At 50.0% G+C, this 26,744-nt stretch overlaps 1 protein-coding gene across 1 annotated transcript; it reads left to right on the top strand.

The window, feature by feature from the left end:
- The first annotated feature begins 4,288 nt into the window (after positions 1 to 4,288).
- On the top strand, positions 4,289 to 17,731 carry AARS2 (alanyl-tRNA synthetase 2, mitochondrial). The gene is made up of 22 exons (XM_003789233.3): positions 4,289 to 4,707; positions 5,524 to 5,715; positions 6,478 to 6,623; positions 6,840 to 7,007; positions 7,830 to 7,974; positions 10,470 to 10,615; positions 10,837 to 10,945; positions 11,351 to 11,389; positions 11,494 to 11,605; positions 12,012 to 12,145; positions 12,534 to 12,678; positions 12,888 to 13,060; positions 13,191 to 13,304; positions 13,407 to 13,547; positions 14,554 to 14,691; positions 14,802 to 14,911; positions 15,070 to 15,178; positions 15,787 to 15,909; positions 16,128 to 16,238; positions 16,853 to 16,936; positions 17,049 to 17,159; positions 17,529 to 17,731. The coding sequence occupies exons 1-22, from the start codon at positions 4,465 to 4,467 to the stop codon at positions 17,691 to 17,693; spliced, it is 2,958 nt and encodes a 985-aa protein (XP_003789281.1). The 5' UTR covers positions 4,289 to 4,464; the 3' UTR covers positions 17,694 to 17,731.
- The last annotated feature ends 9,013 nt before the right edge of the window (positions 17,732 to 26,744 follow it).

Raw genomic sequence — 26,744 nt, 5'->3', positions numbered from 1 at the left:
GGTTTGAACCCACCACCCTTGGTATATAGGGCTGGTGCCCTACTCACTGAACCACAGGTGCTGCCCTTGGCAAACATTTTTTAAAGGACCTGATAGTAAATATTGTTAGTTTTGCAGGCCAAGAGGCGAAATCAAGAATGTGATATAGATATTTATATAACCATTTTAAATGTAACTATAGTATTTTTTCTTCTTTTTATAGACAGGATCTTGCTCTGTTGCCCAGGCTGGAGTGTAGTGTTGTGATCATAGCTCCCGCAACCTTGAACTCTTGAGCTCAAGGATTCTCCTTCCCCCTCCAAAAGTGCTGGGATTACAGACATGAGCCACCCCACCAGCCACCACTACAGTATTTTAAAATGCGTAAAGATAAACCCCTGGCATTGTAACGCTTAGGGGCCCACCAATCCTAGAATTCTCCATTGGGGAGGCTCCCACCCAGCCGTTCGTGTGCCCCATGCCTTTGCCAGGTTCCCAGCGACTGCTGCTTCCCTCCCACGCTGGTCTGTCACAACCTCCGCTTCTCCAAACACAGGCGGACGCAACCGCCACCCTCTCTTCCCTAAGACTCTGGGGAGGAAGGAAGGGAGCCAGCGTGCAAGCCACCACTAGCCTCTGTCTCCACCCACCACTCTGGCCCAACGCCACTCCCCTGAGAAAGGGGAGAACTTAAGGGCACCTGAGCCTTGGGCCTGAGAACAGGCAAAACAACGCTTCCTAAACCCTGTGTCCAGACTGTCCTCACAAGTCCTCTACTACACCAGTCACTCCAGCTACAGTCCGGACTAACAGCAGCGAGAGAGCATCACCTGGGAGCCTGCCAGAAAGGCAGATTTCGACCCCACTTCAGATCTGCTGAACCATCGTGCTCGTTTTTTTTAACAAGCTGTCAGGAGATCTCTATGCATATTAATGTTTGACAAGTTAGTTGCTTTCACAGTCCACATTAGGCAATGCCACAAATAAATACATCAAATCAGAAATACCTCTTGAAAGTTGGATTTTTAACCTAGACACTAAAAGAGAACGTTGTGATTTTTAAAAGGAAATTCCCATGGCTGAGTTCCCTAAACCCAGTAAGGGTGAAAATTCCTTCCTGTCTTCTCTGACCAACAGTTGAGGACAAAATGCATCACTGACCTCTAGTTCCTGCTCTCAAAGCCAATGGGGAAATCAGAAAAGACCATTTCCACTCCCAGAGTAAGAGTGTTGCTTCTTTTGAACAAGGTGAAAAGGGGGTCTCAAAGAATGGGTGCATTGGCTCTGCTAAGTAGGTCAAATGGCAGCATAAGGGAAATCCCAGTCCAAGGAAGACAAAGCATTACCGTCTCTTCACAACAAAAGAGGTGGCACAAAAGGGTGCTCACAAAACTCAGCTGAATGCTCCCAGAAAACAGACCATGTTTGCATTTTAAACCTCAAAATGAAATTCCTATGAATGCTAAAAGATAAGTACTCCTGAGAGAGCTGGGTGCAGTAATCCTAGCACTCTGGAAGGCTAAGGCAAGTGGATTGCTTGAGCTCAGGAGTTTGAGTCCAACCTGAGCAAGAATGAGACTCTATTCAAAACAGAAAAACAAGTGGGACATCATAGAAAAACTAGGCGGGCACCTGTAGCACCAGCTACTCAGGAGACTGAAGCAAGAGGATCACTTGGGCTCAAGAGTGTAAGGTTGCTGTGAGCTATGATGACGCTACAGCACTCTACCCAGAGCAACAGAGTAAGACTTGGTCTAAAAAACTTAAAAATAGACTGCAGTCCCAGCTACTCCGGAGGCTGAGGCAAGAGAATTGCCTAAGCCCAAGAGCTGGAGGTTGCTGTGAGCTATGATGCCATGGCACTCTACCGAGGGCAAGAAAGTGAAATTGTCTATATAAAAAAATAATAATAATTTAAAAAGAAAGAAAAGAAAATGATCATTTTTCGATGGCAAGGGCAAAATAATAAGATGAAGAAAAACATACTTCAGATAGAAAACAACTAAAAAACTTTTTCTAAAAATCCATAATTGAGAGCGGTCCCTGTGGCTCAGGGGAGCAGGGTGCCAGCCACATATGCCATAGGTGGCAGGTTCAAACCCAGCCCCGGCCAAAAAAAAAAAAAAAAAAAATCCATAATTGGCTCAGTGTCCATAGTTCAGTGAGTAGGGCACAGGCCACATACACCAAGGCTGGTGGGGCCCAGCCCCAGCCTGCTAAACAACAATGACAACTGCAACAACAACAACAAAAATAAAATAGCCAGGCATTATGGTGGATGCCTGTAGTCCCAGCTAAATCGGTGGCTGAGGCAAGAGAATCGCTTAAGCCCAATTGTTTGAAGTTGCTGTGAGCTGTGGGCAACATAGTGAGACTTGGTTTCAAAATAAATAAATTAAAAATCCATAATATATTCTACCATACATACAAACCTTGAAAACATTATGTTAGGTGAAAGAAGCTAGTCACAAAGGACCCCACATTATATAATTCTATTTATATAAAATGAGACAAAAAATAGATTAGTGGTTGCCTCGGGCTAAGAGGGATGAGGGAATTAGGGGTTCATGGCTAAAGGATTCCAAGGTTTCTTTTGGAGATAAATGAAAATGTTCTAAAAGTGATTATGGTGATAGATGCACAGCTCTATGAATATACTAAAAACCATTGTATCCGAAGTATAAAACTGTATACTTTAAATGTGTGACTGGTATAGTGTGTAAATTATAATTTCAAGAAAGCTGTTTTTAAAAAATTCATGGCTCCACACTAGATCCACATTAGTCTAAAACATGGAGTTTCTACTATAACACAAAGACTTTCTGGGCAAAATCTGACAAAAAGTTGATTTCAGTACCGGGTAGAGGCCCTGCTAGGTTTATATAGCAAAACACTCCCATCTCAGTTTGGGGAAGAATTTCACAGCCTTGTCTCAAGATGATTAAACTCTTAGAAATCCCCATCTGGCTGTAGGTTCCTGTTCCAGAAACACTGGAAAAACCAAAACAGGCAAAATTCACTTTCAAAACAACACCTTTAATCTACATGGGCAAGGGGAGAAACAAAAAATCATGGGATGGACATTATGGGGTCTATCAGAATAGAAAGCTGAGAATTTACTACCACTACAAAACTCAAGTCCAAAGTAGATGACATATTCCCCAAAGAAACCATGTGTCAAAATTCCTCAAATAACATACAAAAAATGGTGACTAAAAGAGACCATCTGGATGGCAAAGGCCACACTGACCTCAGCTCTCCCACCCCTATTGAGCTTTAGCCTTGGCAAATTTTCTTCTTTCTTCTCAATCTGTTTTTGTTTGTTTTTAAGACAGGGTCTTGCTCTGTTGTTCCAGCTGTAGTACAATGGCATCATCATAGCTCTCTACAACCTCAAACTCCTAGACTCAAATGATCTTCCTGCTTCACCCTCCCAAGCACCATTCCTGGCTTATTTTTCTATTTTTGTAGAGACAGGGTCTAGCTATCTTGCCCAGGCTGATCTCCAAGTCTGGGCTTCAAATGATCCTCCCCTCAGCCTCCCAAAGTGCTGGAACGACAGGAGTGAACCACAGTGTCTGGCCTTCCCAATATGTTTAATTTCCAAAACCGAGGGTAGAGAGCATTACGTGAATCCTCACACGCATCAGGCCTGCACCCAGATGGGCCTGTGTTGGCTACAGTCACAGTTGTCACAACAGAAAGATGGGAGGAGGGCAACGGGCATCCCCCTTGCCCTAAAATAAAAGACAAAAACTTTAGGGCACTGGGAAGTTAGAAAGAATTTCAGTAGCAATTAGCCAAAGGCTTCCACCTGCCTAACAACCTAGGGTCTTTCTAATATCCAGGCAAATTAAAAGACTAAATGTTATCAAGCAAATAATACAGCAATGCTGTTTGGGTCCTGTATCTCCTACAGACTCCTGCTTTAGTCCCTAAGGACAAAACAGCCAAGGGTAAAGGGAACTGGCAAGTGCCTAGAACAGTGCCAAGCACGTACTAAGTATTTGATAAATATTTGTTGAATTTCTCTTGAATGAATGTTGATATTCCTTTGGCACTCTCTACCTTCTTCCCTCAACACACACGAAACATATACACGAAGTTGAACCCATACCTGTTCATTGCAACTCCATTTGTAGCCTTGCCAAATCAATAATAATAATTATGGCTAGAATACAAACATCAGTGGACTGAGCATTTTGTTAATTGTGTTACTGAAGCACCCTAAATGCCTAACACATAGCCTAGCACATAGTTGGTCCTATGAATATTCAAATTATATCTGTTTAATACCAAATGAATTAAGGCCTACTATGTGCCAAGCATAGTGCTAGGCCACATTCAGATGGCGTCCTTTCCAAATCACTTCTACCCGGGCGGCGGTTGCCTAGAGTCCTCCCATCGCCAGGGGCCGCTGTAGGAAACGACTGGCTTCCTTCTCACGTCACTCTTTGACTCCCGAAGTCATTGCCCGCAGCTAAGATGGCGGCGTCGGTGGCAGCTGCAGCGGAGCGGCTGCGGCGGGCCATTCAAAGGTCGTCTCCATGGCGGAGACCCAACCGTCGGCCGCTCTCATCCAAGCCCCCTCCAACCCAGGCCTCGGCCGTGCGAGACGCCTTCTTGAGCTTCTTTCGGGACCGCCATGGCCACCGGCTAGTGCCCTCCGCTTCCGTGCGGCCCCGGGGCGACCCTACTTTGCTCTTCGTCAACGCAGGCATGAACCAGGTGGGGGCTGAGTCAAAAGTGCTTGGGAGGCGGGGGTTTGTGAGTTTTCCGGTGAAAAAGGCGCTGCGGGGTTGGGCAAAAGAAACAAGGGGCGGAGCCCATAGATTTAGGGGAAAGAAGGCGGCGCATGATTGGGTAAAATGATTGGGGGTGGGGCTCTGGGTATAGTTAGGGGTTGGGGATGGCTTGACCTGAATGGGAATTTGTGAGCTAGGCTTGATACGGTTCGGGAACGGAGGGTTTGGAGGCCTGTGGGGGCAAACGTGAGGGAAGTCTGGTTTCACTTATTCATTCTTTAAGTAAAAATAACTCATTCATTAAATAAATGTTTACTGAGCACCTACTACCGTATGTGCTGGCACCATTCTCCAACCACTTACTTTCTCTAGACATCTTTGTCCTTATCTGTACGATGAGGGGAAGGGAGGGTAAGCTAACCTTAGAGGCTGTGATCCCTACTAAATGTGGTCTCAGTTTTGTACCCTGAAGTTATTGGGTGTATTCGATGAAGCTAAGATGGTAGATGCCACCTTTCAGTGCTTTGTTTCTAGTTACCAATACATTCCTCTTTCTTTTATTTTGCCTAATTTACTAGTAGAGGGTCTCTGATTCGTGATGTATTTATCACTTCTCCCCCCCCCCCAGAGATGGCTACCCACAGATTCCCAGGTGCCCCCTTCCCCCCCAGACCGAGACCACACTGGGAACACAGTCAGCCTTCAGTCTGAACAGACGTCCCTAGTACCACCCCTCATCTTTCCATTCTCTGAGGAACTGGGATATCCCTCCCTCCCTCCCCACTTCATGTGCCTCCAGTTCAAGCCAATCTTTCTGGGGACCGTGGACCCACGAAGCGAGATGGCAGGCTTCCGACGTGTGGCCAACAGCCAGAAATGTGTGAGAGCTGGAGGGCGCCATAGTGACCTGGAAGATGTGGGCCGAGACCTTTCTCATCATACCTTCTTTGAGATGCTCGGCAATTGGGCCTTTGGGGGTGAATATTTTAAGGTGAGTCTCTATGGAGCTCTGGAATTAAGAAAGGGTTGAAAGGGTCAGTGATCAGCTGAGAAGGGAGTCAAGGTTCGTCTTGTCTTCACTGCCCTATCTGCTTAGCCACTGGTTCTCAACCTCTGGGTCATGACCCCTTTGGGGGCCTCCTGCATATCAGATATTTACATTACAATTCATAACAGTAGTAAAATTACAGTTATGAAGTAGCAACGAAAATAATTTTATGGTTGGGAGTCACCACAACATGAGAAACTATATTAAAGGGTCACAGCATTAGGAAGGTTGAGAACCACAGGCTTAGGCAGAGCCTCCTACCAAATACAGAGATAAAGTGCTAATTGAGCATGTATAAGAGCAATTGTCTCTCACTTCCCAGAGTGCCTTGTAAGTCCCTTGAGGGCAGAGACTGTGCCTCCTGTGTAATAGCTGGTCAAAAATTATAAGAATAAATGGTCAGACAGTAATGCTAATGTCCTAACTAGAGTTGAAGGTCACCCCAGGCTAGGGTGGGTAGAAAATTTCCTGGAGAAGATAACACTTGTTCTGGGATTTAAAAGAAGATAAGATTTAGAATAGAGAGAAAGCTTCCTGATAGGAAAAAACTCTGAGGCAGAAATGATCACAGATTTGGGAACAAGATAAGCAATGGAAATGGTTTCATCTTAAGCTGAAGGCCAAACTCATGTGGCTTGAATGGCACTTCAGTGAGGCCTTCCTTTCATGCACCTTCCTCTCACCCCATGCTTGTTTCTGCTGCAGGAGGAGGCTTGTAGCATGGCCTGGGAACTGCTCACTCAGGTCTATGGGATCCCTGAGGAGAGGCTCTGGGTCACCTACTTTGGTGGTGACCCCAAGACAGGGATGCAGCCAGACCTGGAGAGCAGGGACATCTGGCTCAGCTTAGGGTAAGTCAACCCTCTCCTTATGTTTACTCCTGGAGGGCAGGAGAACTGGAAAACAGAGACTACCAGCACTGGTCTGCAGCATCTCAGTATATCCCAGGATACTGTGGGGTCGGCCCTGTTCCTCCTCTTGCTGAGCAGTGACTTGAAGGAGGGGCAGAGAGGGTCTCAGCTTCTGGGTCTTTCCATCTCCCATCACTCACCTGCCTTTCTCTCCAGGGTACCTGCCAATCGTGTGCTTTCCTTTGGCCCACAAGAGAACTTCTGGGAGATGGGGGAGACTGGCCCTTGTGGGCCCTGTACCGAGATCCACTATGACCTGGCTGGTGGAGTGGGAGCCCCCCAGTTGGTGGAGCTTTGGAATCTGGTCTTCATGCAACACAACAGGTAGTAGAGTACTGAAGCAGGAAGAGAATCCCTAGCTGGAAGTAGAAAAGGTGGCAGTCAGTAGACTCTGATCCATTCTTATAAAGACAAACACTTCAGTGGTGCTTGCTGTATGCCAGGCACATTTCTAAACATTTTTCAGATAATAACTGGATTAATCCTAGTCTTTGCCTGTGGCAGTTTGTCACCTATGGTAGAGTGCCATGGTGTCATAGCTCACAGTAACTTCAAATTCTTGGGCTCAAGTGATCTACTTGTCTCACCCTCCTGAGTAGCTGGGACTACAGGTGCCTGCCACAATGCCCAGCTATTCTTTTTTTTTTAAGATGGAGTCTCACTCTTGTTTAGCCTGGTCTCAAACTCCTGAGCTCAAGCAGTCTACCCACCTCTGCCCTGAGAGTGCTAGGATTATAGTTGTTAGCCACTGCACCCAGCCTTGCCTACAACAGTTTAAACAAGTCATTGCTGCTCCATGGCCTCTTATCATATGATGCAGTTGAACTTGATGATCTCTAGGATTTCTTCTCTTCTTACTTAACATGTCTCTTTCTAAGGGCAAAGAATTCTGTCCCTGAAGAGGATATCTAGAGTCTAGACAGGGGCCTGAGAAAGGGGTGAGAGTAGAGATAGACCTCTATGAGAAAGGACAGGACTCAAGGCCATCATCATCTGATACTGGGGGAGGGGAGCACACTGTCTGGTTCTTCCCACTGTCAGTCCCCTTGGGCTTCTCTCCTCATTCCTCTACTCCACCTGGGGCATCTGCCTCACACCTGTAATCCTTAGAGGGGCACCTCACCTTGCATACCTTCTCCTGACCAGAGAGACAAATGGAAGCCTACAACCCCTGCCCCAGCAGCATGTGGACACAGGAATGGGCCTGGAAAGACTGGTTGCTGTGCTGCAAGGCAAACACTCCACCTACGACACTGACCTCTTTTCCCCACTGCTCCATGCCATATACCAGGTGAGCCTGCCTTTTCCCTTCCAGAAGCCCTTCTGACCTCATCACCAGTACTCAGCCCCATTGCTTTCTGTCTTTGTTGAGAATCCAAAGTGTCCCCATCATCTGGGGATAATAACCACCTAAAGATCCCAGGATGTCAAGCATGAGACTAGGACTCATTGCTTGTTACTAAATGTTGCTCCTGACTCCTCCCCTCCTTCACATGTTCAAAAAATTGTGTTCAGTGCCTACTTTGTGTTACGTTCTTTGTGCTTGGTACAGAAGACACAGCAGTAAACAAAGATCACAGAAATTACTAGCATGAGAAATAGGCAATAAATAATGTGTTAAAGAAAAAGATAGGGCTCAGCACCTGTGGCTCAAGTGGCTAAGGCGCCAGCCACATACACCTAAGGTGGCGGGTTCGAATCCAGCCCAGGCCCGCCAAACAACAATGACGGCTGCAACCAAAAAATAGCCAGGTGTTGTGGCGGGCATCTGTGGTCCCAGCTACTTGGGAGGCTGAGGCAGGAGACTCGCTTGAGCCCAGGAGTTGGGAGGTTGCTGTGAGCTGTGATGCCACATACTCTACCCAGGGTGACAGCTTGAGGCTCTGTCTCAAAAAAAAAAAGAAAGAAAAAGATAGTAGCTTACAGATTGTGAATAAGCAGTAAACATGAGTGATAATAATTAGGAGGAAGGAGGGTAAGAGAAATCTTAGAAGAGATGTTTGGGAAAGGTTCACTAAGAAAAGACCTTTCTCACCAAGAAAGAGGAAGACTTATCCCAGGGCAGCAGTTCTCAACCTGTGGGTCACGACCTCTTAGGGGGGTCTTCTGCATATCAGATATTTACATTATGATTCATAACAGTAGCAAAATTACAGTTAAGAAGTTGCAACAAAAATAATTTTATGGTTGGGGGTCACCACAATATGAGGAACTGTATTAAAGGGTCACGGCATTAGGAAGGTTGAGAACCACTGTCGCAGGCAGAGGAGACAGCAGGTACTAAGGCCCTGAGGCAGGTAAGGGTTTGACATGGGTCAGGAACAAAAAGGCAGGCAGCCAGCTACAGTAGAATCCATGGAATGTAGTAGGAGTATGTCAGTTAGCCTTTGCTGCATAACTATCACCCTAACACTGTGTAGTTTAAACCAGCAACTGCTTATTTAGCTCATGAGTCCATGGACTAGCAGTTTAGGCTGGGCTTAGGGGGATCATTGTTTTGATCTTGTGTGAGCTCATACATCTGTGGTCAGCTGCAAGGCAGCTCTTCTTCTAAGGCTTACTGTCAGTTCAGGGAATTGGGGGCAATGGGGACATGTGTCTGTCATTGTCCAGCTGGCTGTCCTAGGCTTGTCTACATCACAGCTGGGCAAACTTCCAAGAAAGAGAGCAGAAGCTTAAGCTCAAAACAGTGTTGTTTCCACTGTATTCTATTAGCCAAAGCAAGTCATAAAACCAGCACAGATCCAGGGATGGAGAAATAGATTCTATTTCTATTGTAAAGTCATGCCATATATTGCAACGTGGCACGAGCACAGGAAAGGACCACTTTTGCAAATAGTCTACCATAGAGAGGAAGGCAGGGGTCAAATCTTAAGGGGCCTTAAAATCCAAAGTGGGGCTTTTATGCAAAGTGTGATGAGAAGGGCTCTAACTGGGGAGGGGCATAATCTCCTCTCGCTATGTGGAGGATGAGCTGGAGGGACACAGTATAGAAGCTAAGAAACCAATTGGGAGGCTATTATCAGTCCAGGCAAGAAATCATAGGGTGTGACTTCAGCTGTGTTAGAGGAAATAGAGAAAAGTATTGATTTGAGAGATCTCATGGTAGAAGCAAAATGACCCACTGATGGATTGGATAGGGAGGGCAGGAGAAATCCAAGATGCCTCCCAGGTTGTTGACTTCAGCAACACAGTCAATGACATGACTTCCTGCTGAGATGGGGGAGCTCAAGGAGCTGGGCAAATCGAACTCTACATGGGGGAGCTCAAGGAACTGAGCAAATGGAGCTCTCTGCTTTGGAGCACTCACATGTACGCACAGCCTCCCTCCTTGTGCCCCATAAGATGGTAGAGGCTGGGGCAGAACTGGAGTCTGACAGGCCTGGTTTAGATCTCAGACCTGCTCTGAGGCCACCTGTGTGGCCTTCTCTCATTTAACTCCTCTGACCTTGGTCTCCTCTTCTTTAAAGCAAGGACTAATACCTCTCAGAACCAGCTGTTTGGGAGTTAGATGTCAAATTGTACAAGTATTTGCCCCATTCTGATAGTGGATATTCAGTATATGATCACAGATAGGATGATTGTTAGTGCTGAGTGTGAGCCCATTAGGGCAGGGATTGACCCTTCTTCATCTGTGAGGCTTCTCAGCCTAAAGTCCAGATGGGCAGGACCCTTCTGGATATAATTCATCTTAGGGCTGAGGAGGCCCTAAAGGTGATAGAGATAATCCCCCAGGGCCAAGTCAGGCAGGGCCAGCAACCATTCTCCTTCTCTCCTGCTTTCCAGGGCTGTGAGGCACCCCCTTACTTGGGCCGGGTAGGGGTAGCAGATGAGGCACGCACAGATATGGCGTACCGCGTGGTGGCTGACCATATCCGCACACTCAGTGTCTGCATCGCTGATGGTGTCTCCCCTGGGATGTCAGGTGCCCCGTGAGTCTGGAAGGGCTACAGAGAAGACCAGGGGTGCTGTGGGTTGCAGGGGTGAGGAGGGAAGGAAAAGAAGAGGAAGGTTGGGTTGAGCTGGTAGCAGGCCTAGGGGAAGGAGAAGTTTTGGCATGGGAGCACACATTCTGGAACTTCGTCCTCCTCACTCCCCATTTTGCTGACTAGGGGTTGCTGGGGGCTCACTCCTGGGCTCTGAACCCCTCTAGGCTGGTTCTTCGTCGTATCCTCCGTCGAGCAGTGCGGTTTTCTACAGAGGTCTTGCAGGCACCACCTGGCTTCCTAGGTAGCCTGGTGCCTGTAGTGGTGGAGACCCTGGTAAGGACAGAGCTTTTTCCCTCCTCTGGGCCTCTTGGGCACTCAAGGAACCTACTGCTAAGCCCAGACAGTGCCCCCAGACTGGGCACCCAGGGCTCCCCCACCCTATGCGGCCAGCCAGCATGCTGTCAGCAGGCTGAGAAAGCTGTACTTGCTTACAGGAAGCAGGGAGTCATCTGGGGGCTCCAGGCCTAGGCTGCTGAGCCTTTAGCTTTGTGACCCCCTTCTGCGTATACACCACCCCATAAGAAAACCGATTCCCCATTTGGGTCCCTCCCCCAGTCCCTCAGTGTATCTGATTCTCCAGGGCAAGTGTCCTTGGGGATGCCCAGGGTGGGGAGGTGGAGAGTGGGCTGGTTGCCTTCTGCACCTCCTCAGGCCTCTCCACCTCCCCACCTCCTCCAGGGAGATGCTTATCCGGAACTGCAGAAGAACTCAGCCCAGGTACTGGATTCAGAAGGGGAAGGGAGGAGGTGATAGGAGAGTCAGGGAGTGAGGATCTCCCTTCAAGGAAACCCAGCTCCACTTCTTCCCTTCTTGGGATTCAGATAGCCAAGCTGGTGTCAGAGGACGAGGAGGCCTTCCTGGCCTCCCTGCAACGGGGTCGGCAGATCATCGATCGGACCGTGAGGCAACTAGGGCCTTCCGATGTATTCCCTGGTGAGTGGGGTACCTAGCCTACATTGAAGGGCTTGGTTCCACCCAGTATTTCTCCCTGTACTCTCCTTCAGCACCCAGACCCCTCTGTAGCAGGAACACCACCCTGCCTCTTCCCCACTCCACACTGCCCAGTGAGCCCTGGCCCTGCTTTCCAAAGTTGGCTCCGTGTCTGTGGGGGGTTTATCCTGCCCTCCTTTGAAATAACGTGTGCCCAGGGTGGCTACCCCCAGCTCTGTTTTTTGAGCACAAAACCTGAAAGTGACTTGACTTCTGGGACTGACCAGTATGGGAAGGAAGCATTTGTGCTTAGCGTCTGGTGACGTCTGTGTGGTTAGAAAAATCCTGTCTCTTCTCCCTCACTTTTTCTCCCCACCCCTCCATAACATCCTGTCTTCCTTCCTCAAAGCTGAAGTGGCCTGGTCTTTGTCACTGTCTGGCAACCTGGGGCTCCCCCTGGACCTGGTAGAGCTGATGCTGGAGGAGAAAGGGGTACAGCTGGACTCTGCTGGGCTGGAGCGGCTGGCCCAGGAGGAGGCCCAGGTACAGTCTGGGGCAGCCTCATGCTGGGTTCTGTTGGGACACCTTAGCTCCTTCCCTAGCCCCTAGCTCCTGGGGGAAGAGCTGCAGCAATTGAGTGGAATCAAGTGGCTGACAGTTTCCTCAGCTATGAAGGTGATAGGATAGGCTTTCTAAGACCTCAGGCTGCAGCTTGTAAAGAGGAACACTAGCTGGGAAAGGGCTAAACAGAAGAGCAGACACCTAGAGAGGGGCCCTCCAGGGCAGGGAGGCCTGACCCTGAGGCCCCTGCACGATGGATGGTTCAGCAGCCAGCCAAGCCCAGAGGTCTTATTCCAGAGACCCAACTGTTTGTTAGGGACAGGGCCCATTGCGTTCTGTGTCCTCTTCCCTACACACACTCGCCCTGCAGCACCGGGCCCAGCAGGCAGAGCCCATTCAGGATCAGGGATTGCGGCTTAACATCCACGCGCTGGGGGATCTGCAGCGTCGAGGGGTGCCCCCAACTGATGACAGCCCCAAGTACAACTACTCCCTGCGACCCAACGGGGATTATGGTGAGAACCAGAACTGAGGCTGGTACTGCAAGCTTGACCCTGATTGGGAAAGACATCCAAAGATGGCTCCTACACACCCCTATGCATTCCCCAAGGCAGCCACCAGGGTCCGCTGCAGCCCCCCTGGACGTATCCCCAGCCCCAGGCCTGTGGGCCTTGAGGCGCAGCCCCACATCCCCAGCAGTGACAACCATTCTGTACCCTGGCAGAGTTCCACACCTGTGAGGCCCAGGTGCTACAGCTGTATACAGAGGATGGGACAGCTGTGGCCTCTGTGGGAAAAGGCCAGCACTGTGGTCTGCTCTTGGACAGGACCAACTTCTATGCTGAACAGGGAGGTCAAGCTTCAGACCGTGGCTACCTTGTGCGGGAAGGGCAACAGGTGAGTGTCCCTCCACACTTCCCCTCCCCCAGAGAGTCTAACTTCTATGGGAGAAAAACCTAAGCCTGAGTGGGAGCCAAGGAGAGGGACAGGTGGTCACTCAAGCACCTTGGCCCCTGCCCTACTCCAGGATGTGCTGTTCCCAGTGACCCGGGCCCAGGTCTGTGGGGGCTTCATCCTACATGAGGTGATAGCCCCTGAGTGCCTGCAAGTAGGGGACCAGGTACAGCTGCATGTGGATAAGGTAAGGACCTTTCCCCAACTGTTGTTGACACCCTGAAGCTCCACTCTCCCCACTCCCCCACCCCACCCTCACCCAGGACCCTAGGTGACAAAAGTATTTCAGGCCTGGCGTCTGGGCTGCATGGAGAAGCACACAGCCACCCACCTGCTAAGCTGGGCACTGCAGCAGGCCCTGGGCCCTGGCACAGAGCAGCGGGGCTCCCATCTCAATCCTGAGAGACTGCGCTTCGATGTGGCCACCCAGGTGAGCCAGGCACAGAAAGATAAGCTTCATGTGCGGTGACAGCCTTAAAGAGAGACAGTCGGCTCGGCGCCTGTGGCTCAACCGGCTAAGGCGCCAGCCATGTACACCTAAGGTGGCGGGTTCGAATCCCCTGCCCGGACCCGCCAAACAACAATGACAGCTGCAACCAAAAAATAGCCGGGCGTTGTGGCAGGCGCCTGTGGTCCCAGCTACTTGGGATGCGGAGGCAGGAGACTCGCTTGAGCCCAGGAGTTGGAGGTTGCTGTGAGCTGTAATGCCACAGCACTCTACCCAGGGGGATAGCTTGAGGCTCTGTCTCAAAAAAAAAAAAAAAAAAAGAGAGACAGTCTTTGGGGGGTTGTGGAGTTTTGTGGAGGATTGATCAGTCTCTGGGTCCAGCACTGCCACCCATTCTCTGTGGGACCTGGGGCAAGTCCCTTCCCCTCAGTCTCCTTTACTGGTGAGGAGTCCAGGCAGAAAGTGTCTGGGTCCTTCCCAGTTCTTATGTTGCAGGATTCTGAAGGTCTCTAGCAAGGGTGCTCCTTTCACTTCCAGCCACCCACCTTCCTTGCTCCAAGCTATTCCTGCATAAACTATGCCATCCTTTCCCTTCTCTACCCTTTGTCTCCTTCCCCTCCTTGCACATCTAGCAGAAATCCTTCCTCCAGGAAGCCCTTCCAGTCTCCATCTTACCTGCTTACTCCTTGCTCCTACATCTTGCCATCCTGTATTTCTCTTCCATTGGGCTGCCCCTTGCAAGCTCCCTATCCAGAGCCACCTTCTGGTTGTTTTTTTTTTTTAAATCAACTTTTCATACCTAGTGAAAGGCCTACAGCTTCCAATAGGCCCAACTCCCAGGAGGCTTTCTCTGGGAAATTATTGTCTGCTCCACCACTAGCCACTGTTCTAGAACCTGGGAATAGTTCAGTGAGCATCAACTGCTTTTTAACATAAAGCATGGGACTGACTGCCTGGCGATCTATCCATTTCCTCCCCACACCACCAGGCCCCATTGACCTCAGAGCAGCTCCGGGCAGTAGAGCGCACTGTGCAAGAGGTCGTGGGGCAGGATGAGGCTGTGTACATGGAGGAGGTAGCCCTGGCACTCACTGCCCAAGTTCCTGGCTTGCGCTCTCTGGATGAGGTAAGTTGAGGGTGCCCTTCGGGTTGAGGTCGCCTGACCCCTTCAGGCATACCCAGCGGCTTCCTCCTCCTTCTCTGAAAGTTAACAAGCCTGTCCTATCTTGACCTCAGGTCTACCCAGACCCTGTACGGGTGGTATCAGTGGGGGTGCCAGTGGCCCAGGCATTAGACCCAGCCTCCCAAGCTGCACTGCAGACCTCTGTGGAGCTATGCTGTGGGACGTGAGTTGCTCTTTGTTCTGCCCTGGCTCTGGGACCTTAGGCTCTGGATCCTTACCCCTTCTTGGTATTTGGAGCCACGAGCCCTTGGTTTGGGGCTTAGGCTTCTCCCTTCTCTCTCATCATCTCCGCAACTTTCTCCTCCCTCTTTCTTCCCATAGGCACCTGCTACGCACAGGAGCTGTGAGGGACCTGGTTATCACCGGGGAACGCCAGCTTTCCAAGGGTACCACCCGCCTGCTGGCTGTCACCGGGGAGCAGGCCCAGCAGGTCAGCACACCAGTGGGCCCTGGAGACTTTTGAGTATGGTGGGGAACCGAGAACACACACAGCTGATGTTCCTAGGCTCAGAGATGCCTAGCAGCAGAGCCAGGGTTCATATATACCCAAAGTAGCATACTGACTCTTGGCAGCTGGCATCTGTTTGATTATTTGGTGTTGGTGCCTTGGTTGGTTCTGATATTTCTTTTTCTTTTTCTTTTTTTTTTTTTTCAAGACAGTCTCACTCTGTCACCTTATGCCATGGTGTCATGGCTTACAGCAACCTCAAATTCTTAGCCTCAAGCAATCCTCTTGCCTCAGCCTCCTGAGTAGCTGAAACTAAAGGCACCTGCCACAATACCTGGCTAATTTTTCTATTTTTAGTATAGAGAGGGTCTCACTCTTGCTAGGATTACAGATGTAAACTACTGCAATCAGATTACCCTGATATTTCTTTTTCTTTCTTTTTTTGTTTTTTTTTTTGCAGTTTTTGGCCACAGGCACCACCCTATCCTGATATTTCTTATTTGGCCCAAATCAGCAATGAGTTGAGAGCCCCTGTCCTGGGTGGGGAGTGTAAACCTGGTACTCCTGACCACCTTGTTCCCTCCCCACAGGCCCGAGAGCTGGGGCAGAGTCTGGCCCAGGAGGTGGAAGCAGCTGCAGAGCGGCTGAGTCGGGGCAACCAGGATGTGATGGCAGCGCAGCAGCTGTCCAAAGATGTGGGACGACTCACTGATGTGAGGCCCACCCTCACCCTGGGGTTCCCCCCACCTCCTGGCCCTGTTCCCTACCAAGTGCCCTCCTGAACTCCTGCAGGCTCCCTAGCCCTCCAGTTGGGTTGGGCTCTTAGCTGGCCCAGATGGTTGTCTGCAGGGTGGGTCGGTGCCTTCCTGTTCCCTAACTAGTAGCCATGGCTCAGGAAAGGGCAAGGGTGATTCACTGCTTGTGGCCATAGGCAGTGGATACCACTATGATGCCCCAGTGGCAGCGGCGGGAGCTACAGGCCACACTGAAGGTGTTACAGCGGCATGCCAACACTGCCATCCGCAAGCTGGAGATGGGCCAGGTAAGGGGGGATTGGCTGCACCCACATGCCCAGAGACCCTCCAGCACACACCCTGAGAAGCCTCAAGGGCTGGGACATGGGGGTGAGTCAGAAGCTGTGCGAGGACATGGGGACAGAGTGGGTGGCAGCTTCCTCTTTCTCCTGCCATCTGGGAGCCATTACCAGGCCATTCCCCCACTTTTTTCTCTGCCAAATTGTGTCCCTCCCTCAGCTCCCAAGTCTGGCTCAAACTCTCCCTCAGGGAGCCTACTGACTTGATTACCACCATTCAACCCTAATTGCTCCTTGACTGTGGTTCCCCCTTCCTCCGCCTCCTCTCAATCCATCTGTGCTCCGACCTTCCTCCTTTTACCTTCAGTGACCTATTTGTAGCGACCTAGAGCTATGATGAAAGGGAAGAGGCAAGGGAGGTGAGGAAGGACATAGGTGAGACCCCTAAAGAAACCACCTGATGCAGAGCTCATGCCACCTCTCAAAGCTGATAGCCCTTGCTGGGTATAGGGGAAGAAGATGGGAGGGGATTACTATGTTAAACTACGGCCCAGTTCAGAAGTGGAGGTTAGTTGAAACCTTCCTTTCACCCTGACCCCTCTACTGCCCTTCCTCCCACACAGGCTGCAAAGAAAACCCAGGAGCTGCTGGAGCGGCACTCGAAGAAGCCTCTAATTGTGGACACAGTGTCTGCTGAGTCCCTCTCAGTGAGTTCTGGCAGAGGGAAGCTGCCCCAGGGTCTGGGGAGGACAAAGTCCTGATGGAATGGTAGCTGGGAGTTGGGAAGCTACAGGATCATCATCTGTCTTCCTTGCCCAGGTGCTGGTGAAGGTGGTACGGCAGCTATGTAAGCAGGCTCCCAGCACGTCCGTGCTCCTACTCAGCCCCCAGCCCACAGGGAATGTGCTTTGTGCCTGTCAGGTGGCCCAGGTGAGAGAAGTGGGCGTCTAACCCGCTGCCCCCATCCATTCTGGTCTGGCTCTCTGATCTCATACCTTCTGTTCCTCCCAGACAAGGGGGCCAGTGCTGGATAAAGGTTATGTATCAAGACACTCCAGGACAGGGATAGGGCAGTCTCTTATCACTAAAGACAGCCCCTCCCCTCAGGAAGGCACCATGGGGTTCTCTAATTACCACCCCCTCTCAGGCCAATTCTTCTGTCTCCTCACCTGACCTTTCCCTACCATGTGCTGGGCTGGGAAGGGGGAACCACACCTGTGACTCTACTCTCAAGGTTACCCTGAGTGCATGCTGGCAGGGAGGGCCGCTGTGTATCTTTTCTTCTGATTCTTTCCCTAGGGTGCCATGCCTACCTTCACAGCAGATGCCTGGGCACTGGCAGTGTGCAATCACATGAGGGGCAAGGCCTGGGGGTCTCAAGTGGTGGCTCAGGGCATCGGAAGCACTGGTGACCTGGAAGCTGCCCTCAGTACAGCCCGAGCCTATGCCCTTAGCCAGCTATGACCCAGGCCCATCCAGGGACACAAATGGACTAAAGATAAGTGCCAGGAGACCTAAAGAAGCCCCAGAACTCCTACAGTCTGAAGCAGAGGACTAGGGGCTGGAGGCCAAACAGCTGAGCCAAAGAGGCCCACCTGGGCCCTATATGACACAGGAAGACATGGGCTGAGGAAGGCAGAAGTGGGCCCAGAGACCCATACAACCCCCTTTGCCCCCTTGGTGAATGTGAAGACATAGGTGATTTTAAAAAGTTTCACAGAGGACAGGAAGCTCTAGAAGGTTCTTTTACTTAAAAAAAAAAAAAGAAGCAGCTTTAGCTGGGCATGGTGGCTTACACTTATATTCCTAGCACTTTGGGAGGATCACATGAGGTACAGATCACTTGAGACCAGCCTGAGTGAGACCTTAAGAGTGAGACCTTATCTCTATGAAAATGGCAAAATTAGCCAAGCATAATGATGCACGCCTGTAGCCCTGGCTACTGGGCAGACTGAGGCAGGAGGATCGCTCAAGCCCAGGAATTTGAGGTTGCTGTGAGCTGTGATGGTGCCACTGTACTCTAATCTGAGCAACAGAGTAAGATCTTGTCTCAAAAAGAAAGAAAAAGAAAGGAGGGAGGGAGGGATGGAGGGAGGGAGGGAGGAAGGAAGGAAGCAAGCTTTTCCCTTCCCAGCAACCTGGGATGGGTGCCCCATCATCAGTCTGAATTCTCACATTGGCCACCAGGATCCAAATCAGGACCATCCTCATTGCATGAGTGCTCAGATAGGCTCTGCATGCTGAGCTATCCTGGGCACTGACAAAGGACTTCCCGACTACTAAGATCCAGAACTGCTATGTGAAAATCACTGCAGCAGGGCAGACCCTCTCTCGTGTCACCATTTCATTAACAATGATTTCTTGTTTTAATTAAGTCTTGGTGATCTTTAATAAATTGAGCAACCAAGAATGTGGCAAGCACAAATGGACAAACCTACCCTTGTGGAGCTTGTTTCTAGTGGAGAAAACAGGCAATGAAGACAAAGAAGAGGGTGTCAGTGATGAGGTCTGTAGTGAAAAAGTGAGAATGGGGGTCAGGAGGCCGGGGGTGGTGTTCCTGCCTCATGGAGAGGTAGCATCTGGGCAGGGAGCTGGGAGGTGAGAAACCCGTGGAAACCTCAGGAAAAGCTAAGGGAGCCGCTGGTGCAAAGGCCCTGAGGTGGAGGTGGGTGGTGGCCAGTGCTGCTGAGCAGTAAGCTGGGATAGTAGGAGGCGACAGGGTCAGAGGGAGACCAGAGGTCAGGCAAACCATATGCTTGTTAACCTCTTTTGTTAATGAGTTAATGGACCTGAGGTGTTAACTTATCCAAGGTAGCCAACTAGTAATCCTCAGCACAGCTGAAATTAAAGCTAAATCCTGACTTCCTATGACACCTCCAGCCCCCTCATCGCCCCCAACTCCCCCCAAAGGACAGTTTTTTTGTTTTTTGCCAGGGCTGGGTTTGAACCCGCCTCAGCATATGGAGCCCGGTGCCCTACCCTTTTGAGCCACAGGAGCTGCCTGACTGTTTGTTTTTTTTTTAACTAGCCGACCCACTGAAGTCTGTCACTCTTACCCTCCAGATGGGGGCATCAACCACACCTTGCCATACTAGGACTGGAAGGGGGGTTGGCACATGGCTTGGGCTGTGTGCAGGAGCACTGTGGAGGCCTGGAACCAGACATAGCCTGGAGAAGGGTGGAAGGTGCCCCCCCCCCACCCCACGGCTCGGGGTCAACAGAAATCACGGGGGGAGTCCCAGTGATTCCTGCAGATGCCCTGGAGAAAGTCCTTCCACCTTCATCTTCCACAGACAATTTCCGGCCATCTCCCCACCCCCTAGCCCCAGTCACTTCCACACAGAAGGTACCGAGAAGACAAACGCTAACCCTGCCCGCCCCCCTCCCCCCATTCCCAAACACTCCCCCAAGAAGTGCAAAGCAGGCCACAGAGTTCCCACTGCTCGTCCAGCGGTCCCACACAGCCAATTCCGAGAAAACGTCCTGGGCGCTCTGCGCGCCACAAAGCCGAGCGTCCCGGGCGCAGGGGCGACGACCCTCCCTCACCCGCCCCGCCCCCTGGCGACGCTGGCGTCCCTAACGACCGGCGCTGGCAGCGCTGGGTCCGCGAGAAGACTAACGCTGGGCTCCAGGGAGCTGGTGAGGCGACCTCCGGGAGAGGGGATACCCGACCCCCGTTTTCATTACCGGTCCCAAGCTCCCCTGCCACGAGGGGAGGCCCAAAGCCCCCGGGCGGCTGTCGCCTGGGCTCACACACTTCCCGTGGCAGAGGAGGGCGATCTATACCCACAGGAGGCCCCCCACCCTGCCATTCGCGGGAAGATGACCCGTGCTCCACCACCACAGTCACCGTCTGCAAACTGCACCAGAGGCTGGGGGTCCCGGTGAGAGGAAAGGATGCCTGGGAAGGAGGAGGGTGGAAGAGGACCTCGGCTGGCAGGTTGTGGGGGAGAATGGCCCTAAGACCTGGGGCCCCAGGCTTCTCAGAAAGGCTGTCCCCCAGCTCTAGCTCCTGCAGCTGCGGTCCAGAAGCTCCTGCAAATCCTTCCCTCCCACTGCACTGTCAGTTTCCCTTGGTTACCAAGGAGAAGCCGGTGCCACTTCACCCCAGGTAGGGTGGGGGAGGGAGCCATTGGCCTTTGGAGCTCAACTTCCCTGCTGGGGTGTCTGAGCTGAAGGTAGAGATGAGGGGTGGGGAGCAAAGCTGCTGGAGTCCTTTTGGAGACTACAGACCTCAGTGGGCAGGAGTTAGGAGGGGGGGGCTAGGCCCAAGGGTTGTGATAAGCCAGCTGTTTCCCTAAGCCAAAGATAAAGCAAGCTGAGCCTAGACTAAGTCAAGAGAAACTTTTTGCCTCTCTACTTGTGATTCCGCAAAATGAGAATTCCCAACTTGGGAATGACATGCCCTAAGGTAAGACATGGTGGGCGTGAAAGAGATCAAGGCAGGTGTGGACACTCTGGGTTTGGGTCAGGGTGCTGACTAAGAAGGCAGACAAGCAGGCCAGAGAAGTGGGTGAAGAGCCAGAGAGGCTCTGTCAGGCAGTCCATCCCCGTGAGTCAGTCCAGAGGAAGTATCCATCGGCAGAGAAGTGCCCATGGGCCAAAAAAGGCCTGGGTGCCTCTGCTTCTGAGTTAAGAGGAAGAGAGGGCAGTTGAGGACCAGGGCTGTAACAGAGCAAGAAGGTGAGAACACTCCTGCACAACATCCTCTACGTTCCCATTTGGGCAGGTGGGAGGAGCCTCTGCCCAGAGTGATTAGATTTACCTGGGGACTTGACGGATGGAGAAGACCTGAGACCTCCTCTGTAAGGAGGGAATGTGCATCTAATGCCCAGCGTGAGCCACAGGCCAGGAGAGCACAACTCTGCAGCATTCCATTGCATCTCCTTAGGGCCTCAAGCTAGCCAGCTTGTGGGAGGCTCCCGTGCCCACAGTAAATTGTAGGGAGAGAGCCTGCACATTTTAGGTCACCACCAAAGCTGGCAACCCTAGGTTCTACACTGGTGTTAAGAAAGCTTGTGAGCTGGAGAAAGTGGGCAAGTGGAAAGTGCTGTGAATGACCAAGTTGGCAGCCATTTATAATCAACCCCAGAATCTCATGGAAGAGAGGATTTTATTTGATGATTTAATAAACTTACCTAAATGAGGCATCCTAACATCCTCATCATAATAGCTAACACATATCTTGAGTGCTGGCTCTGGGCCCAGCACTGTAGGAAATGTTTTACACACATTAGCTTCTCAATACTCTGGATAATCCTATAATATAGGTACTATTAATTACCATCCCCATTTTACAAATGAAAAACCTGAGGCTTATTGGGGTTAAATGATTTGCCCAAGGTCTCACAGATGCCAGAGGCCAGAGTAGAGCAAGACAGTACAACTTCTGAGGACTTAGCCAGCTGCTGTACTGCTTCCTGCTATGTACATGCTATTGAGGGCCTAGAGCTCAATAAATCATAGCTATATATAGCCAAGGATATAGTTCCCAGAACACCTGCCCACCAGATACAAGCTGTCAAAAATGAGGACAACCCTGGCCAAACTGGGGCATCTTGTCATTTTCTATTACCTGGGCTTGGGCATGGAGAGAGCAGATCTTAACACACAATGCTTTGAGTTATGGCCTAGTGTGAATGTTGTTCCCTGAATGTGATTCCAAGACCCTGGACCCTGGTCCTGAGAACACAAGGTAGGGGCCTGTGGCAAGAATGATTGACCTCTTGCTGGGGATTATGGTCCTGGATAGGAGGCAGCCTTGTGAAGCCCAACAGGCTCATGAGGCAAGCCCCAGAGAGATGAAGGTCCACTGCATATGTCCTCACTCTCTCACTTTCCCCTCTGAGGGCAGGCCGTGGTAACCTCTCTGCAATGTCAGGATTCCTGCCCCAGAGAAGGACTGGAGTCTTAAACATGCTTCCAGCCTTCAAACTCTGGGATACTCTCACAGACCCACAGGTTCCCCAGGGAGAGAAGGCTCCAGATAGGAAACTAAGCCCTCTTCCACTTCTGGGACTGCTCTCTGTGGGCTCTTAGGGACTGCCAGGGTGCCCCTATGCCCCCAACTAATGAGTATCTACTCATCCCTCCCTGCAGACTCCCAAGGGAAGAAAGTGGCACCTACTGGCCCCTTTGGCTGCAGTTGGTGATTGCCAGGCTGAACTAAGGCCGACCTGTGCAGTAAGTGGAGTTATTACAATCCCCTGCCTCCCATTCTCCTGGGGTCCCTCCCAACCTTCTCCCCTCTCTGTGGTATCTCCCTCTTCCCCCCCTTCTAACTTTGCTTTTTGGATCTGAAACTCATTCACACACTGAAATGTAGAATATATACACATACACAAGGTCTGACAATTAAGTTTACAAATTCATCCTAGAAAAAGTGCTACATACCTCACTGCTGAATATCACTATAGTCATTTTGGAATCACTTCCTTTGGGAAGCTACACACTGACACCAGCGCCTCGCCTACCCTTCAAAACACTTTTTCTAGGATCAGTTCATGAACTTAATTTTCAGGCCTCATAAGACAACTGCTTTAATAACTATCTAGAAAAAGAGTTCCAAAATTGCTCTGAAGGGTGGACTAGGTGCTGGCATTAGTGCACAGCTTCCCAATGGCATCCTTCAAAGGTGACTGTAGTAATATTCAGCAATGAAGTATGTGGTACTTTTTCTAAGACGGGTTCACAAATTTAATTGTCTGATCCCATACTCTACATATGTATTCTATGTACTATATGCTCTTATTATATATAATACATTCATATGTAATCTCTATATACTTCAACCATCTGAAAGAATAATATATTATGACTTCTACTTTTTTTAAAAGTTTGTTTCACTAGTGTCTGTATTTATTTCCTAATTTACTATGTTTTTGTTTAACCTAAAAGGATGCAATGAATTTTTTAAAAGCAACTCAAATTTAACACATCTATGTATGCACACACAGATACATATACATATACACACACACTAAGATTTTGTTTCATTTAGAGGGAAAATGCATTTTAACAGTAATGAAAACCCTATTAAAGCCATTAAATTCCCGGGTGGCTCCTGTGGCTCAGTGAGTACGGCGCCAGCCCCATATACTGAGGGTGGCGGGTTCAAACCCGACTCCAGCCAAACTGCAACAAAAAAAATAGCCAGGCGTTGTGGTGGGCGCCTATAGTCCCAGCTACTTGGGAGGCTGAGGCAAGAGAATAGCCTAAGCCCAAGAGCTGGAGGTTGCTGTGAGCTGTGAAGCTATAGCACTCTACCGTTTAATTAGAGACTCTTAAAAAAAAGAAAAGCCATGCAATTCCCATAGAAGGGTGACAAGGCCTGGGAGCTCTCCCAGCCCAGGGAGGTCCTTCCACTTCCCAAGGAGCAGGAACATTCTTTCTTCTCTTAGTGGACAGCGAGCAAAGTGTGGGGAGGGGAACACATGAAGTGACTGTGGAAGGGCAATGTATCATTGTTAGCAGCAGGCCCTGGCCCCAGCCCTCTTAGGCCCTGGCCCCGGCCCTCTTAGGTGTTCTAGGGCCAGTTATTTTTTGTTCTGGTCATCAGTTTCTTCACCTGTAAAATGGAGATAAGGAAGCCCAACCTGCCTCCAATGTAGGGCAGTTGAAGACTCAATTGAGAAAATAGTTCTGAGAGGACCTTGTAACTATTAAGTGCTGAAGAGATGTAAGTGGCTGATACTATCCCATCCCAGGAGAGAAGGGGTGCAAGGCTAGAGGATCAGTGTGGTCAGGAGAGGAAGAAAGAGGCCACAGGAGTGGTTATATCAGGCTCTGTATAACCTAGGGGCCTTGGACCCTTCTCATTTATCTTATTGAACTATTTCATCTATTGATTTGGGATTTTTTCCCCATAATTTCATTCAACAAACTGTGAGCCTATCAAAATGGTCAGAACCTTTGGTCAAAGGGGGCAGAAACCCAGCTGTTATCTTTAATGAAAGGGACTTATTAGAAGACTGCCAACTTAGCTCTCAGAGCTGAACTGCAGAGGAGCCAGGAGCCTAAGAAGGGGAATTGAACATACCAGGGTGCTCTTTCTCTTTCATTTCTGCTGGTCTCCACCAGGCTGTATTCCCTCCTACTACAGACAGGCTTTGTGCATGTGGAGGGAAACAACTTCCAGCAGCAGGGGATTCAGATCCTTCAAGGACAAATGTCCTTCTATTCACCTCCTCTAGGACAGATCCAAAGAAGGCTTCTGATTGGCTTGCATCAAATCGCCACCCCCTGCACCAACTGCTCTATCCAATGGGATACTCTTATTGGCCAGAGTCTATAATCAGAAGCTAGTCAGCAGCCCCAAATGCCAGCTACCTCACCTAAAGCAGGCCTGGATGAGCTACCTCAGGATTAAAGATACAAATGAATAGGAAATATCCCCTGCACCTCAAGAAGCTCACAGTCCAGAACAGTGTTTTTCAACCTTTTTTATCTCACGGCACACTTGAACCTATAGTTCAACTTCCACAGCACACTTAAATTTTGTCAATCAAAAAAAAAGAGTAGGGCGGCACCTGTGACCTGTGGCTCAAAGGAGTAGGGTGCCAGCCCCATATACTGGAGGTGGTGGGCTCAAACCTGGCCCTGGCCAAAAAGTGCAAAAAAAAGAAAAAAAAGAGAGTAAACAAACAAAAGACTATACTTACTGCGCTTTGAACTTCTTTTGAAAATAATTTAATTAATGATCTTTAAAAATGTTTGCGGCTCGGCGCCTATAGCTCAACCGGCTAAGGCGCCAGCCACGTACACCTAAGGTGGCGGGTTCGAATCCCCAGCCCGGACCCGCCAAACAACAATGACGGCTGCAACCAAAAAATAGCCGGGCGTTGTGGTGGGCACCTGTGGTCCCAGCTACTTGGGAGGCGGAGGCAGGAGACTCGCTTGAGCCCAGGAGTTGGAGGTTGCTGTGAGCTGTAATGCCACGGCACTCTGCCCAGGGGGACAGCTTGAGGCTCTGTCTCAAAAAAAAAAAATAAATAAATAAAAATGTTTGCAACACACCTAAGATCTTCTTATAGCACACCCTTTGAAAATCATTGGTTTAGAGGGTGAGTAATCAGATCACGGAAGTTAACACATGTGCTGAAAGAAGTAGGGTCTGCAAAGGGAGGGATTGTTTTGAGGGATGGGGGACAAGAAAGGCTGAAAGGCTTGAGAGAGAAAGTGGTGCTTGAGCTGAGACTCAGAAGACCATTGATTATTCCTTTCCCAGGCTGAAATTGTGGGAAAGGCATTCCAGGCAGAGAGAACAGCTTGAGTAAAAGCTGGGAAGCATGAACTAGCTTGCAATGTTCCAGATGCAAAAGAGTTTATTTCTAACAGAGCAGCTAGTCACGGAAGGCCTTCATACTGAGTTGAGGAAGCTAGGTTTTCCCCAGTGAGTGGTGGTGAGCCACGGAAGGGCTTATGCAGAAGCGTGCTGTGGCAGCTGTGTGAAGGCTAAATGTGAGAGGATCAGACTGGATGCCAGAGACCAGGTGCTGAACAACTGAAGCTAAGATCCAAACAGACAACTGAAGCCTGAACTAAGGCGGAAGCAGAAAAGGAGAGGCAGCTAGCTTAGGACGCAGAATTGAATTGGTAATTAAATGGCAGAGGTTGGGGGTGAGGGGACTGAAGGAGAAAAGTGACTCCCTGGCTTCTGGATGGATTGAGTTTGAGGGACCTGAGAGATATTCCAGTGGATCTGAGTTTGGAACTCAGAGAAGAGGTGAGAGCCATCAGCAGAGTTGCAATTCTGCGATCCATTGCAGAATCCTGAGGGACTGCAACATGCGAGGGATGGGCAGAGTGAGCAGAGACTACAATGCAGACTTCCCACTCTGTTGCCTGGGCTGAAGTGCAGTGGCACAATCATAGCTCCTTGCAATCTCAAACTCCTGGGCAATCCTCCTGCCTCAGCCTCCTGAGTAGCTAGGATCACAGGCGCACGCCAGCTTACCCAGCTAATTTTCTGTTTCTTGTAGAGGCAGGGTTTTACTCTTGTGCAGACTATAAGACTTTTTGACAAAGAATGGTCAGAAGGTAGGAGGAAAGCCAAGAGATTGGCATGCCAAGGGATGATTACCAAGGGCAGGGGTCAGACACATGACCTGCCAAGGGAGGAGCCATATTTTCTATCATATTTATAAAACTGCTAACAGAGAGGCAAGGAGTTAGTGTTGTTCATTATCCTTTTAAATAGGATAAACCAATAAATAAACCAATCCTTTGTATTGGTTGTTAGTTTTAAAAATACCTAGGCTCAGCAGCTGTAGCTCAGTGAGCCCCAGCCACATACACCAAGGCTGGCAGGTTCAAGCCCAGCCCAGGCCTGCTTAACAACAATGACAACTGCAACCAAAAAAATAGCTGGGTGTTGTGGCAGGTGCCTAAAGTCCCAGCTACTTGGGAGTCCAAGGCAAGAGAATCGCTTAAGCCCAAGAGTTTGAGGTTGTGAACTGTGACACCACAGCACTCTTCCGAGGGCAACATAGCGAAACTCTGTCTCAAAAAAAAAAA

The sequence above is a fragment of the Otolemur garnettii genome, unplaced genomic scaffold (genome assembly GCF_000181295.1).
Source record: "Otolemur garnettii isolate 467f Iridium unplaced genomic scaffold, OtoGar3 scaffold00031, whole genome shotgun sequence".
Taxonomy (NCBI): domain Eukaryota; kingdom Metazoa; phylum Chordata; class Mammalia; order Primates; family Galagidae; genus Otolemur; species Otolemur garnettii.
This window is presented reverse-complemented; position numbering and strand designations above follow the sequence as displayed.

Excerpts from the sequence above, each read along its gene's own strand:
- AARS2 (XM_003789233.3), top strand. The coding sequence starts at position 4,465 with ATGGCGGCGTCGGTGGCAGCTGCAGCGGAGCGGCTGCGGCGGGCCATT. Across the intron at positions 7,975-10,469 it reads TGCTCCATGCCATATACCAG|GGCTGTGAGGCACCCCCTTA; the intron begins GTGAGCCTGCCT and ends CCTGCTTTCCAG. Across the intron at positions 17,160-17,528 it reads GTGCCTGTCAGGTGGCCCAG|GGTGCCATGCCTACCTTCAC; the intron begins GTGAGAGAAGTG and ends TTCTTTCCCTAG.